The following is a 14,589-nucleotide window of genomic DNA, read 5'->3' as shown; positions in this document are numbered from 1 at the left end:
TGTGTGTGTACGGTTGTAATGCACGTAACTCGAGAACCGTTTCCCCCGCCGACTTCAAATTCGACACACGCGTTCCACGCCCCCGCAGGGAGTGCAGTGCCCGCTATCGAATCGGTCGGACCCACGGTTGTCCAGAACCACCACAAAAGGCTCTGGTCAGGCTCTGCCAGTGGGCCTAATGAGGCCAAGTCCCCTCACCTGTGCAATTTCCAGCCTCTGCCTCAGCCGCGACATACCAAAGCCTACACGGGATGTGCAGTCGACGCGCTGTGATTGGCCAGTCGCTGTGATTGACAGCCTAAACCTAACCCTAACCTCAGTAAAACTATACCTAAACCTAACCCTAACCTTAACCTCAGTAAACTTAACTTGCCCGGGGGCGTGTTTATAAACACAACCCGTGTAGGAATTAGTATGTAGCGCCTCAGCCAATTGATTGCCATGGCAACCCCACACCTGACAATTGATTACTTAACCAGTCAGATACAGAGATCTCCATGTGGGACACAGACAGACAGTTAAAACGGGTGCCATTGCATGACAAGTTGACAACGGGTATTATTAGGTTCCCAAGTTGCATCACTCTCAAGTAGGCCGGTGGCTGACGGGCACCTATAACAGGTCTAGTATTTATGAAAGTGGCAATATATCTGTGTGATTCAAGTGATTCAGGGTCTTGTGGGACAGGCAGTGTGGCAGGCAGGCAAGCTTACATATCCTCTCCTCCCACGCACGCACGGTACAGCCAGAGATGTGCGGAAGACGGCAGCTGTGATGCCGTGCGATGTCTGGAGACATGAAAAACCCACAGGTCTTCTGGTTCACCACGGGAATCTGCATCATTCACAGACCGCCTTTGGCAAGCTGAAACTGGAATGGATCGTCTGTTCGTCTCCCATGCACTGCAGTCAGAGTGGGGCTATATAAGAGCCCTTCAGACAAAGAAACACCACAGATGTGTTGCAGTGGTATATATACACTGCAGAAATGTGACGTTTTTTGGTGGAAGGGAGGTGACAGGTGACAAGTGATAGAAGGGCTTCATTCGTGACTGAATTCCAAGTGTTAATTTGCGGGGGAGTGGCAGGTACTCTGTCAGGATCTGTTCCCATCAAACACCGCCGGGTGACTACGTCGCTTTTTAGGAGTGATCCCACATTAATGATGCAAGTGTCTAAATAAGGTGGCAACAATTTGTGTCTAAATAAGGTGACAACAATTTGTGTCTAAATAAGGTGGCAACAATTTGTGTCTAAATAAGGTGGCAACAATTTGTGTCTAAATAAGGTGGCAACAATTTGTGTCTAAATAAGGTGACAACAATTTGTGTCTAAATAAGGTGGCAACAATTTGTGTCTAAATAAGGTGACAACACCCGTCCGTCATCAAACGCTGGTGATTCTGTACGATCATCGCTTTAATAATATATGTTACTGCAGTGCAGACTGCCAAGTGGAAAAGGTTTCATACACACACATGCCATACATGCGTGTACTGTATTCAGTATTCATGAATGATGCATGAGAGACATGAAAATGAGTGTGGGAAAAACAGCATTTTTTTTTTTAGGCTGAACTGGAACCGTGAATGAACACCTCAGTTCTCTCACCTGGATCATATTTCTGACTCGCACGCACGCACGCACGCACGCACGCACGCACGCACGCACGCACGCACGCACGCACACACACACACACACACACACACACACACACACACACACACGTATGCATGTTTATGCATGTTTATGCATGATGCAAGAGAAATGAAAATCAGTCCACCTCAGTCCTCTCACCTGGATCATATTTCTCTCTCACACGCACGCACGCACACATGCACGCACGCACGCACACACACACACACACACACACACACACACACACACACACACACACACACACACACACACACACACACACACACGTATGCATGTTTATGCATGATGCAAGAGAAATGAAAATCAGTCCTTTCTCACGTACATGACTCATCCCTCTGCCTGTGTTACCAGTAGGTGTTGTGCCTTAGACGCTTTCGCCTTATATGTACTGCAGAGATACCCGAAACAAACAAGGTATAAGGTACATCATCCGAAGCACAGCAGTGACAATGTGGAATCCTGCAGTGCTGGGCCATGTTCTGCTTTATCCCATTTTGGGCGGGAACCCCTTTTGGTGTTAGCATTATGTTATGCTTTAGCTATTGAAAAATAGCAGATCTACAAGCTCGTAGCGCGCCACCGAGTGGCGCGCTACGAGCTTGTAGGTCTGCTATTTTTGAAAAGTCGTGAAAATGTGGCGCAAATCTTTGAATATATATTTCAGAGCGAACATTTTTAACTAAAATATTGGCTTCTGAGGCATCCCTGGAACAACATATTTTGAGATGGGGGGTCCGTGGCCCAATAAAGATAATTCTGGGGGTCCTTGACATGAAAAAGGTTGAGTACCACTGACATAGAAACATGGTTTTTCAGAAAAGATTTAGGATTTAGAAGCCTTTTTTTTTAATCGACCTCAGTCCAAAATGGGTTATAATAGCGCCACAGGAGCTACAACATGCGAGCCTGGCACCAGAATAACTTTATTATACTCGCACAAAGGCTGCATTTATCAAACTGACAACTGCAAAGAGACTATAGGGGTTGAGACAGAGGTAGTTGATTGGTCAGTCGCTGTTAGCCATCAGCCAGGCTGGGAGGAGGTCTGCACTATTTATCTGGGATGTGAGAGCTCCATCTGTGTTTCCATCAACCAATGAGCGCTCTAATTTCCCCCACTCTACCCGCGCTTGTCCTCCCCCATAGGGTACTTGTTTTTCCTTGAGTGCGATGCACAAGGGATATATTATATCTATAATACACACACGCCACGGTGTGTGTGTGTGTGTGTGTGTGTGTGTGTGTGTGCGTGCGTGCGTGTGTATTTTTTTCTTTTTTTCTTAAAAAGATAGGCTAGTTCTATGTCATGTATGCCTTTGATACAGCTGCGCTTACTGAGAATGTATGTGCTCATGAAATTGTCTTAAAAGCATTTTTGGGGCCCAGGCGGTGGCGTAACCGTCTGGGCACCCGACTGGTAATCCAGTCGCAGTGTGCCGCGGGTTCGACTCCCGAGCCCGACACGGCCTTTACTGCATGTCTTCCCCCATCTCTCTCCCTTTCCTGTCAGCCTACTGTCTGTCCCTTCAAAAACCAATAAAAGGCATTTTTGGCTACTATTAAATGTGGCTATAATCCAACAAAAAAGCAATGAAGATACCTGCGATCAAGCAAAACTAAACAAAAAAAACACACCCGTGTGAACTGAGTGGTGTAAGGTCTTATATAGACTGATCAGCTGTGGTCTGACGTAATGTCTGACGTAATGAAATCACACCCGTGTGAACTGGGTGACCATAGCAACCATGCTCATTTTTTGGTACGAACAGACAGACAGACAGACACGTAAACTAACAAAGCCAGTCGTAGGAGTGGTTTACACCACTCAAAAAACACCTTTTTCCTCAGGCCTTTTAAATTGAACCTTGAGAAATGTTTCAACAATGTTTAATGTGCACCTTTCCCCCTCCTATATACAGATTTTGTCCCAGCTCACCTCTCCATGCCATTGACAATGAAAGGAGACATTAGGTCATAATATGTGCCTCAAATATGACGTAAAGTTGTGGCAACACAAACATTAAATGCCATTGACAATGAAGGGAGAATTTATGTCATATGTAGACGAGCAAATCTGCTAACCAATCACATCAATCCAGTTGTTTGTGAGATGATGTATGATGATGTATAATGATGAGAGCGCCCCTCACTTCACACGGGTGTGATGTTTAAGGGCCGCGCTGATTTTCCTTCTATAAACAGCTATAAATTAAACACGTCTCAAGATTTGCCATTGACAATGAAAGGGGAATTCCGGTCAAATGTCCGCAAAATCCTGTCCCCGCCCATCTCAATATTTGCCATTGACAATGAACGGAGAAATGACGTCATATATGTAAATGAGCAAATCGGCTAACCAATCACATGTTGGTGGGAGCGCTTGGCCAATAAGGGACCACCTTATGTACTTAATGTAGCAATGTCAAATGTCCGCTAACATAAATTGATGTACGATGACAAGAGCGCCCCTCATTTCACACAGGTGTGATTTTCATTTACCTGATGCCTTTTTGAATATTCAGCTATTAGTGTATAGATCTTCGTCTTGCACAAACATTAAATTCCCTTTGACAATGAATGGAGAATTTACGTCATATGTGTCTGAGCAAATCGACACGTTACGCCATGATGATGTACGATGATAAGAGCGCCCCTCAGTTCACACGGGTGTGATTACTTGCGCAAGCAGAGCGTGCAAATACTGTGGTCGTGATACGTGCACGTGTATGCTCGGAGGTATATATTCAGTATATATATACGTTGATGGTGACGTAATGAAGTTATGTTTCAATGTCGGGTTATAACTGGCTGTCGATGGTGACGTAATTAGTCACAGCCAGAAGGTTCTGGGTTCGATTCCCACTGGGGACGCTGTTGGCGCTGGGGGCGCGCTCCCTCCTCCGCGTCATCGGTGCCCATACCCGAGGCGTGGTTTGCAAAAGGGCCTTTCTGTGTGGAGGTTGCATGTTCTCCCCGTGTCCCCCTAGGGTAGGTACCCTTACATGTTCTCCCCGTGTCCCCTAGGGTAGGTACCCTCACATGTTCTCCCCGTGTCCCCTAGGGTAGGTACCCTCACATGTTCTTCCCGTGTCCCCTAGGGTATAGGTACCCTCACATGTTCTCCCCGTGTCCCCTAGGGTAGGCACCCTCACATGTTCTCCCCGTGTCCCCTAGGGTACGCACCCTCACAAAAACATGCAGTAATCCTGGTCTCTAAACTACCTCCCCCTGGCCAGCCGGGGGCACCTGATGGAGGGGAAAGGAACTGGTCGGAATAACGTGTTCCTTCCGCGCACTACGTCCAGCCGGGGAAACTCCGCCCTGTCAGGTGAAAAGAAGCAGCTTGGACTCCTCATGCATAGAAGGAAGCATGAGGTCAGCCCGCTGCCCCCCCCAGGTTGGCAGAGGAAGTGTAGCGCCAAGGGTTACATTAGATACTTTTTTGTGGCTTTTGCCTTTATTTTATATATTTTATGGAGGGACAGACAGTAGGCTGACAGGAAATGGGGGAGAGAGATGGGGGGAAGACATGCAGTAAAGGCCGTCGCGATCGAACCCGCGGTGCCTGGACCACTGAGCCATGGCCCAGGCCAACATTAGATAATTGAGTGGAAAAAAAATGGGTTGCAAAATTGTGGGATAAAAAAAATTAAAATACTTTTTTTTATTTTACTTGACTTGCAAGTTGCAACAGATCAGAACTGCAGTGTTTATCTTGCTGTCACTTCCATATAATTATATGTTGGGAGAATCAAATGTAACTTGAATTTTGCAAATATTGTCTAGGAGGCTACTGTGTTTTCTACTTGAGAGACAACATTTTAGCTTGAATTGAATGTGGACCACTGGACCCTTTGATGGTGAACTATGCTCTTTGGGGTGGTGGTGGTGGTGGGGGCTGCCTTAAAGGCCTATTCATAGTCTGGATTTTCGGTGGTGAGGTGACCACCGTTCCGGTGGTGAGCTGACCACCGGAGCTGAAATAACGTTGAGCGGTGGTGAGTAAAAACAGAGAGAAGGGCTTGAGCGGTGGCGGTGGTTTGCTCTTCACCGCGGCTCGTGACGTCATGTTGTAGTTCGGTGGTCACCTCACCACTGAAAATCCAGACTATGGGCCGATTCATACTCCAATTTTACCGCTGTTTCGTCGACGAAAAACTAAGACGAAAAATGTTCGACGACTATACCTTTTTTCACTGACGAAAACTAAATGGAAACTACATGAAAGCTATGATGCTATGATGACTAAATATACTGACTATTTCGTCAACAAATAAAAACTAGACTAACATGTTAGGAAGGGACTAGTGGACAAGAGATCCAGAATAAGTCATTTTACACTTGGTTGCATGCTGAAAATATCAGATCTACAAGCTCACAACGCGTCACGCTGTGACGCGTTGTGAGCTTGTAGATCGGCTATCTTCAGCAAGTGTAAAAACAGTCATTGCAACGGAGTCAAGACCTGCCAAAACACATTTTAGTCGACTAAATCAACTGTGGATTTAGTCGACTAAAATAAAAACCTTACGATATTTAGTCGACTAAAACTACTAGACTTGACTGAAAATGTGACTGAAACTAAATGAAAACTATTGAAGAGAGACTATAAAAAAATCAAAATTCGCTGCCAAAAACAACACGTCTTCTGCCTTTACAGATACATTTCAACGGTATAAAGTACCTCTAGTATAGCTAGCGTCCTCATGGAGTGGGACCGTATGGCCACTGCCTGACTGACTGTATCCTAGTACTGCAGATGAGAGAGAGAGAGAGTGGAGGCTGCATCTCTCTCGCCCAATGACGTCGTGAGTGAGTGAGTGAGTGAGTGAGTGAGTGAGGGAGTGAGAGGGACAGCGTTAGGAAAGACAAGAAGGAAGGAAGGGAGGGAAAGATGAGGCGCGCTGTGTAACGTCGCATGTGTGTGTGTGTACATGCGTGTTAGTAGTATACGTGTGTTCCGTTCTTTTACTTGTACTATACACTCGCGTTAATATACAGCACTGCTGCTCAGGATTAACATTTTTGGGGATACGAAACGGGCGTGTAATGATCTTGAGGCTTAAGTCTGTCTTTCTTGGGAAATTGTCTGCATAAAGCTCACTTTTTTTTGCACACACACACACTGGCACTGTGGCACAGCTGTCGACAATTTGCTGTTAATTTCCTCCCTCTTCGAGTCGATGGGAACATGGCAATAGAGCGACCTGCACCTACTAGTATGTGTGAGTATACTATGATTCCAGGTAGCAATATTTGCTTACTATACAATATTTTTGAATGAACCCTCGTTTAAAACTGCTTTATTTTGGTATTGTTTATGCAATATATAAATGTGTGTGTGAGAGTTTTCTTTCTTTAAAATCGACTACAAAACTGCACATATATAGCACATTATATGTGATTTCTGAACATGTTTTACAAATACAGCTAGTATTAATCATTTGACAGCTTATTTAGTTTCCTAAAACATTTCTTAGATATCAGACAGACGAATGTATAGTTTGTATTGCACAGTTCAGATGTGTAAATTTGTTTAGTTTATCCACCCGCTCAGCATCCAAGTGTTTCAACAGTAGCCTACTGGCACAACCCCTTGCTATTTGCTCATGGATTGGACGGCCGTGCGCGTATACACACGCACATGGCATTTACACACACACACACACACACACACACACACACACACACACACACACACACACACAGTGTGTCGAGCCTACAGTATACACGCTGGGTTTATCGATCAAGGCTTTTGAGATCATCTTTGCCAGCTGTCATCTCATCTCAGTATAACTTGAACGCGTGCAGTTGCTTTCTCGTAGTGGTGCATTGACTCCCTCGTTTAATGTCTCCCACACACAGTTAATTTGCCATTAACACATGTTTCATCTTTCTCACAGAATATCATTTTTTATTCATTTTGTTGTTTCTTTGTGTTGTCAGGAGGATGAACCTATAGTGTTTTTTTTGTATTTGCACTTGGATTTAATTAGCCAATATGTCTTTGAATTCTCTCTTTTTTCCCTTTTTAAAATATTGATTCTTTGGCGGCCTTGGCGATGATATCGTCCTGAAGTTCTAGGAAGTGTTTAGTATATAGGGTAGTGTTTAGTGTATATAGGATAGTGTTTAGTGTATATAGGGTAGTGTTTAGTGTATATAGGGTAGTGTTTAGTGTATATAGGATAGTGTTTAGTGTATATAGGGTAGTGTTTAGTGTATATAGGGTAGTGTTTAGTGTATATAGGGTAGCTGTCTGACTTTCAGGCTAACTTTGAGGTTCCAGCAGGTCACTCCATCGTCTGACTGTTTCAGCAGCACGTCGCTATCCATGGTGCTAAAGTGGTTGTTTTTGGCAGCAAATTTTGATTTTGGTCATAGTCTCTTGAATAGTTTTCATTTAGTTTTAGTCACATTTTAGTCACCTGGAATGTCTTAAGGCTCATTCATAGTCTGGATTTTCGGTGGTGAGGTGACCACCGCTCCGGTGGTGAGGTGACCACCGGAGCTGAAATAACGTTGAGCGGTGGTGAGTAAAAACAGAGAGAAGGGCTGGGGCGGTGGCAGTGGTTTGCTCTTCACCACGGCTCGTGACGTCATGTGACGTCACCTCACCACCGTGACATCATGTGACGTCACCTCACCACCGTGACGTCACGTGACGTCACCTCACCACCGAAAATCCAGACTATGAATAACGCTTTAGTGTTAGTGTAGTTTTAGTCGACTAAATATCATAAGATTTTAGTCAACTAAATCTAATCTACAGTTGATTTAGTCGAACAAAATGTATTTTGGTGGGCCTTGATGGCGTCGTAATGCCCCCCTTGCCTCTGGGCCCATGCGGGGGGGTGTGTGTGTGTGGGTGTGTGTGTGTGTGCGTGTGTGCGCGTGTGTGCGTGTGTGCGTGCGTGCATGGGAGAGATGTCTGTGTTAAAAGCTGATTATGTGGTTGTGTTGGCACTTAGGCCATCACTCCTGTGTACTTCTGTATGTGTCTGTGGCTGACATTCACTTGAGTAACTGTCAGTTTCTACTTGGCTCATTTGTGAGCAAAAGAAACGGTTTTGAGAGGCAGCATCAATGTCTTCAATGAGAGGCATTGAATGAAGACACTTGCCCTGCAGAACCTGTAAAGAAATCTCCCCCAAAGATAAATAAAATCGTGTGATATTCATGAGGCAACAAACAAAGCACACTTTGTGTTCAGCATTGTGTTCAAAGACATGATAATAAAGCTATTATTATACGTGGCCTGTTAACCCATTTTGGGCGGGAACCCCTTTTGGTGTTAGCATTATGTTATGTTTTAGCTATTGAAAAATAGCAGATCTACAAGCTCATAGCGCGCCACCGAGTGGCGCGCTACGAGCTTGTAGGTCTGCTATTTTTGAAAAATCGTGAAAATGTGCCTCAAATCATTGAATATATATATATATATATATATATATATATATTCTTTTAGAGTGAAAGTTTTTAACTCAAATCTTTGCTTCTGGGGGGGTTCCTGGAACAACATATTTTCAGATGTGGTCGGCGGCCAATTACATATCATTCTGGGGGTCCTTGACATGAAATATTGAGCACCACTGGCACTGATACAGAAACATAGGTATTTCAGAAAACTGTTTTAATTTCGAAGTCAGGTCTAAATGGGTTAAACAAGTTGTTTGATCCCATGAAGGATTCTTCTTCCATAAAATACTTGACTGCACAATAAAGTTAGAGGCAGCAATAAGAAATAACACTATAATGACTGAGTAAAAGCTCTGGAGTGTAATCATTTTGGTATTAATACAATTTGTAGATGCTTAGGAACTTCAGCGGAGCCATTTGACAGAACAAGACAATTACAATATTGTTACCCAGGCCTAGAGGATAGAAAGTTGTGTAAAATGCAACATTTTAGCATTTCTTGAAGTGTCAATCCCCTACCCACTATTTCAGGACAATTCTACAAATGCCTTCTAAATCCTAACAGTTTTCTGAAAAACCTCAAACTCAATCTCAAACTATTTCAGGTCAAGGAGCCCCAGAATTATCTGTAATTGGCCGCCGACCTCCATCTGAAAATATGTTGTTCCAGGGACCCCCCCCCCCCCCCCCCCCCCCCCCCCGAAGCAAATATTTGAGTTAAAAATCGTTTTCACGATTTAAAAAAAATAGCAGACCTAGATCTGCTATTTTTCAATAGCTAAAATCATCAGCTTTTAAAGCAAAGATGATGTCTTTGCTATAAAAGGTGGTGAGTGCAGGGTTGACTTATTTATGACCAAACTGCTCATTTAGGAAGTTCACTTACAAGATATTCTGTGCTTTCATTAATCATTAATTTATATCTGCTTTGTTAAAGGAGTAATGGACCCACAAACCGGAGACATGTTGCTACACCAATACAGCCTGTGGCACTATATCAGTCCACAAAATATGTTGCATCTTATAATTGGTTTCGAACATCTTTTCCAAGCATGACACTGCGCCAGACATGTTCACCTTTTACCATAATTACTACAACAGTCACGTCCATTAGTAGCCACTGTATGGACGTTCTAGCAATTACAACAATTTTCTGCTTACACAGACTTTCCATGCACTTTCCTTCCTCAGGGGCTGCGTGCGTGCGTGCGTGCGTGCGTGCGTGCATGTGCGTGCGCGTCTTCTGTCTGCATGTGTGGGTGTGTGTGTGTGTGTGGTACGGTTGGCACGTGTTACAAATAAATGGGGCTAATTTGCGCTTCCACAGTGAAGGTAGGTATACAACAGTGGTGCTGACCCCTGCAGGTCATCAGTGGTACTGACCCCTGCAGGGCGAGGTTACCATGAGGGGAAAAATGGCCCTAATTGGACTACTAATGAAGGATGGTTCTTTCTCCATGTCTTTGCTGACAGTCAGAGCACTATATATTTAGATCTGTACTTATTGAAACCGTGAAAGATTAATGCCGGTTTAGAAACAACCATTGATTTGGCATTTAACACGCAGGTGGGCAGGAAAGAATGGAGGCTCTGTCTGTGCCATTGAATGGGACTCTTTGAATGCACATTATGCACATCCACGGAGGCCCTAATGGCTGACTATTGGAGGTTGTAAGACAGCGTCTGAAAAGAAAACGCTGACTGCAATCCTCCGAGAGAGACAGTGTGTGAAGCAAGCTGTCGTGAACTGTGAACAACTGTGTTGTGGTTGCGTCTCGATGTACGTAGTGACTGAGAGCCAGGTGATTACAGTTTAAAACGAGCTGTTGTTCCAGTCTGAGTAATGTGTTTGATGCAGGTCATTAACGCCAAGCAGTAGCCAAGCTGTCTTCTACATTCTATTCTGTTCTATAGTCTTCTCCATCATGTTGAACTGATGTCTGTTTGACAGACGTGAAGTGTCTTCGCTGCATTGTGTTGTGGTGGTGGGCAGATAAATGGGCTCCCCTTCCCCTCCCTCTGCTACCCACCCTGCCTGCATTACAAACTGAGACAGGTGTAAGACTATGGTGTAAGAGTCTCCTCCACTCCCACTACACCTTAGTTAGTGTCGAAGTGTCCTTGAGCAAGACACTGAACCCCTAATTGCGCCCAATGTGCTGGTTGGTGCCTTGCATGGTTTCCGCCGCCATCGGTGTATGAATGTGTGGGTGAATGTAATGTAAAAAGTGCCTTGGATAAAAGGCACTATATATATATATATATATATATAAATGCACCATTTACACCTCAGCAGCCTATACAAACTGAACGGGACTATAGACTAAATAATAATTTATACGGAAACGGTGTTTTCAACTGTAAAAAAACCACAGGAAAAAAAAGGGGAACACAGCTGTTGAACATAAAAGCACTTGCTGATTGATTAGTCATAGGTCCACCTTTTTCCTCTTTCTACCCCCTTTTCATACAGACTCTCCCTGTACCTTTCTACACACAGCATGGTCCTTTATTCTCTGCCACTAATTTTTTTCTCCTTTTTTTCTCCCTCTCATTTTGTATTTTCACATAATTAGAAGAAAAACGTCCTTATGTTCAACCTATGGAGGACAGACAACTGGAACTGTCAGATAACGTCAGATAACTGGAACTGACGTCAGATAACCCATTTAGGCGGCCCGACGTCGAAATTAAAAAAAAAGTCTTCTGAAAGAATATATGTTCAATTTTCAAATATTCGTGCCGCATTTTCACGATTTTTCAAAAAATAGCTAAAGTATAACGTAATGCTTAAAACACCAAAAGGGGTTCCTGCCCAAAATGGGATAACTGGAACTGGAGAAGTAGAAAAAAAATGGAATCCTGTCTTCAGCATTTTATTGAGCAGCGTTTCGTCATGCCTGACGGAAGGTCTGAACGACCCAAACGTTGCTCAATAAAATGCACTAAGTGATTCCATTTTCCCCCAAAAAAATCACATAATTGTGTTTGCTGACAATGGCATATACAAATAAATGTCACACGCGTGACACATGGCACGACGCTGGTTTCATGTGATTTCATTGTCTGTTCTAGTTTTCATTCTTCATTTCCTGTGACGCACGCACGCACGCACGCACGCACGCACGCACGCACGCACGCACGCACGCACGCGCGCACACGCGCACACACACACACACACACACACTGATTTTTCAAGTACAGAAGGTGTGGTTGTGTTTGATCTATTTCGGTGGTTCATAGAGTGCTGCCCATGTGGCTGTATTACATAGTAAATCCCTTATTCTTTTGTCTGAACGGCTCTGCTTCTGTGCTTCTCACAGTGTGGCAAATGTAGTCCCCAGCTGGGAAAAGCTTCTTTTTTTTTGTCCAGATTAACAAGATAAACTTTGTAATGAAATGTGAAATATAACTGACCGACTGCAGTGAAAATGTATACGTGGGTTCCATTCGCGTTTATTCATGTACGTGACGATAGGGGACTATTCCTGGTCTGGCATGGAGTTCTTTCTGACTTCATCACAGTCGTCACCACCACGGAGAGAAATATATATTTTTTCCCTCTCTTGCTTGGTGCATGCTTCGCTTCCAGAGGGCTTTCTAGTATTTTGGAGATAAACTGTGATCTCCTGGCACGATAAACACCGGTTCCCCCACAACTTAAGAGCATTGAGGACCTCAATCAGCTCGTCTGTGATTGGTGGTCATTTTTACATGTGTTGGTCCAGCAGAGGAGAGACGCCTGTTCTCCTCTACAAGTTGAGTCAGTGGTTCTCAAGTAGCCTGGCTAATAAGCCAGACCGAATCAGCCGTTGGTAAAAAATAATTGCCTGCCAGCGGATTACGGTCTGGAGAGGCTCAATTGTACGCCCATTTCCTACACCAGAGAACTGGTGTGGCCAATCGGGACACGGTATGCAATATGGGCGGGCGTCAAAGAGAAAATGTTTGAACCCGCCCCCCAGGAAACAAGATCCATACACAGCATCTCCAGACTCAAATACCACACAGTGTGATTTGAGTCTGGCTTATTAGCCAGGCTAGTTCTCAAGGTGGGGTCCGGGAGGGGGAGGCCCTGCAGGGGTCCTTGAGGGGTAGGTCAGTGGTTCTCAAGGTGGGGTCCGGGAGGGGGAGGCCCTGCGGGGGTCCTTGAGGGGTAAGTCAGTGGTTCTCAAGGTGGGGTCCGGGAGGGGGAGGCCCTGCAGGGGTCCTTGAGGGGTATGTCAGTGGTTCTCAAGGTGGGGTCCGGGAGGGGGAGGCCCTGCGGGGGACCTTGATGGGTAAGTCAGTGGTTCTCAAGGTGGGGTCCGGGAGGGGGAGGCCCTGCAGGGGTCCTTGAGGGGTAGGTCAGTGGTTCTCAAGGTGGGGTCCGGGAGGGGGAGGCCCTGCGGGGGTCCTTGAGGGGTAGGTCAGTGGTTCTCAAGGTGGGGTCCGGGAGGGGGAGGCCCTGCGGGGGTCCTTGAGGGGTAGGTCAGTGGTTCTCAAGGTGGGGTCCGGGAGGGGGAGGCCCTGCAGGGGTCCTTGAGGGGGTTTCACAGGATCCCTCGTAAAATCTGTTTAATTTAGACAGACGATTCTTAAAAAATGTCTTCTAAATCCTAAAAGTTTTCTGAAAAACCTATGTTTCTATGTCAGTGGTACTCAACCTTTTTCATGTCAAGGACCCCCAGAATTATCTGTATTTGGCCGCAGACCCCCATCTGAAAATATGTTGTTTCAGGGACCCCCCCCAGAAGCAAAGATTTGAGTTGAAAACGTTCACTCTGAAAGAATATATATTCAAAGATTTGCGCCACATTTTCACGATTTTTCAAAAATAGCAGACCTATAGGCTATAGGTTGTAGATCTGCTATTTTTCAACAGCTAAAGCATAACATAATGCTTAAAACACCAAAAGGGGTTCCCGCCCAAAATGGGTTAATCACTTTAACCCTGGTATGCATCGGATAATTGAAAATGGAATATTATTTAATAACGCGCCACATCGCTTGTACCCGATAGTTTGGTATACATATAGAAAACTGTCTTTCAACATCTTGGTTTTAACTACTATATGAGGCCGCCAAGAGCTTTTCTGACAGACTCAGAGAGTACCTTTAGCAATAACTAACTGTTCTGACCTCTGACCTTTTCAAGTTCATAATGTTCATCATTTTGTATAGTTCAACTTTTTTCAACTTTCAACTACTACTAACACGGAGTCCGCCAGAACCGTAGTAACCGTAGGATTAAATGTAGTCGTGCAGCCCGCCAGCCCGCCAGAACTACGTTTTCCTGGGTTTATATTCTTTAATCCATGTTTTGATCCGATCGAATCGTTAGCATAACAGTGCAAAGACATTTTGAAGATGCGCGCGCATCCACTTACACTCTTATGTGCTGCTTTCAATGGCCCGTATCTCCATATCGGCGCAATGCATGCCGTTTCTGGTGAAAACAAGGTTTTTCAACGGCCGAGGCGATGTGATACTCGCGGTCGGGTTTCTTTTCACCACCGACCGAGAGAACAACA

The 14,589-nt window shown here is 44.8% G+C and overlaps 1 protein-coding gene across 1 annotated transcript in view; it reads left to right on the top strand.

Annotated features, from left to right (window-relative positions):
* Positions 1 to 6,592: 6,592 nt before the first annotated feature.
* Positions 6,593 to 14,589, top strand: part of LOC306938651 (gamma-aminobutyric acid type B receptor subunit 1-like) — a gene marked incomplete at its 3' end in the record, with an annotated part of 71,147 nt that continues 63,150 nt past the window's right edge. The window contains exon 1 of the mRNA XM_079522913.1: positions 6,593 to 6,882. Coding sequence (XP_079379039.1) covers positions 6,849 to 6,882 — 34 coding nt within the window. The 5' untranslated portion in view covers positions 6,593 to 6,848. The remainder of the gene's footprint in view (positions 6,883 to 14,589) is intronic.

This window comes from Electrona antarctica (assembly GCF_951216825.1).
Source record: "Electrona antarctica genome assembly, chromosome: 15".
Taxonomy (NCBI): domain Eukaryota; kingdom Metazoa; phylum Chordata; class Actinopteri; order Myctophiformes; family Myctophidae; genus Electrona; species Electrona antarctica.
Note: the sequence above shows the minus strand (reverse complement) of the source record. Positions and strands in the feature narration are given on the sequence as shown.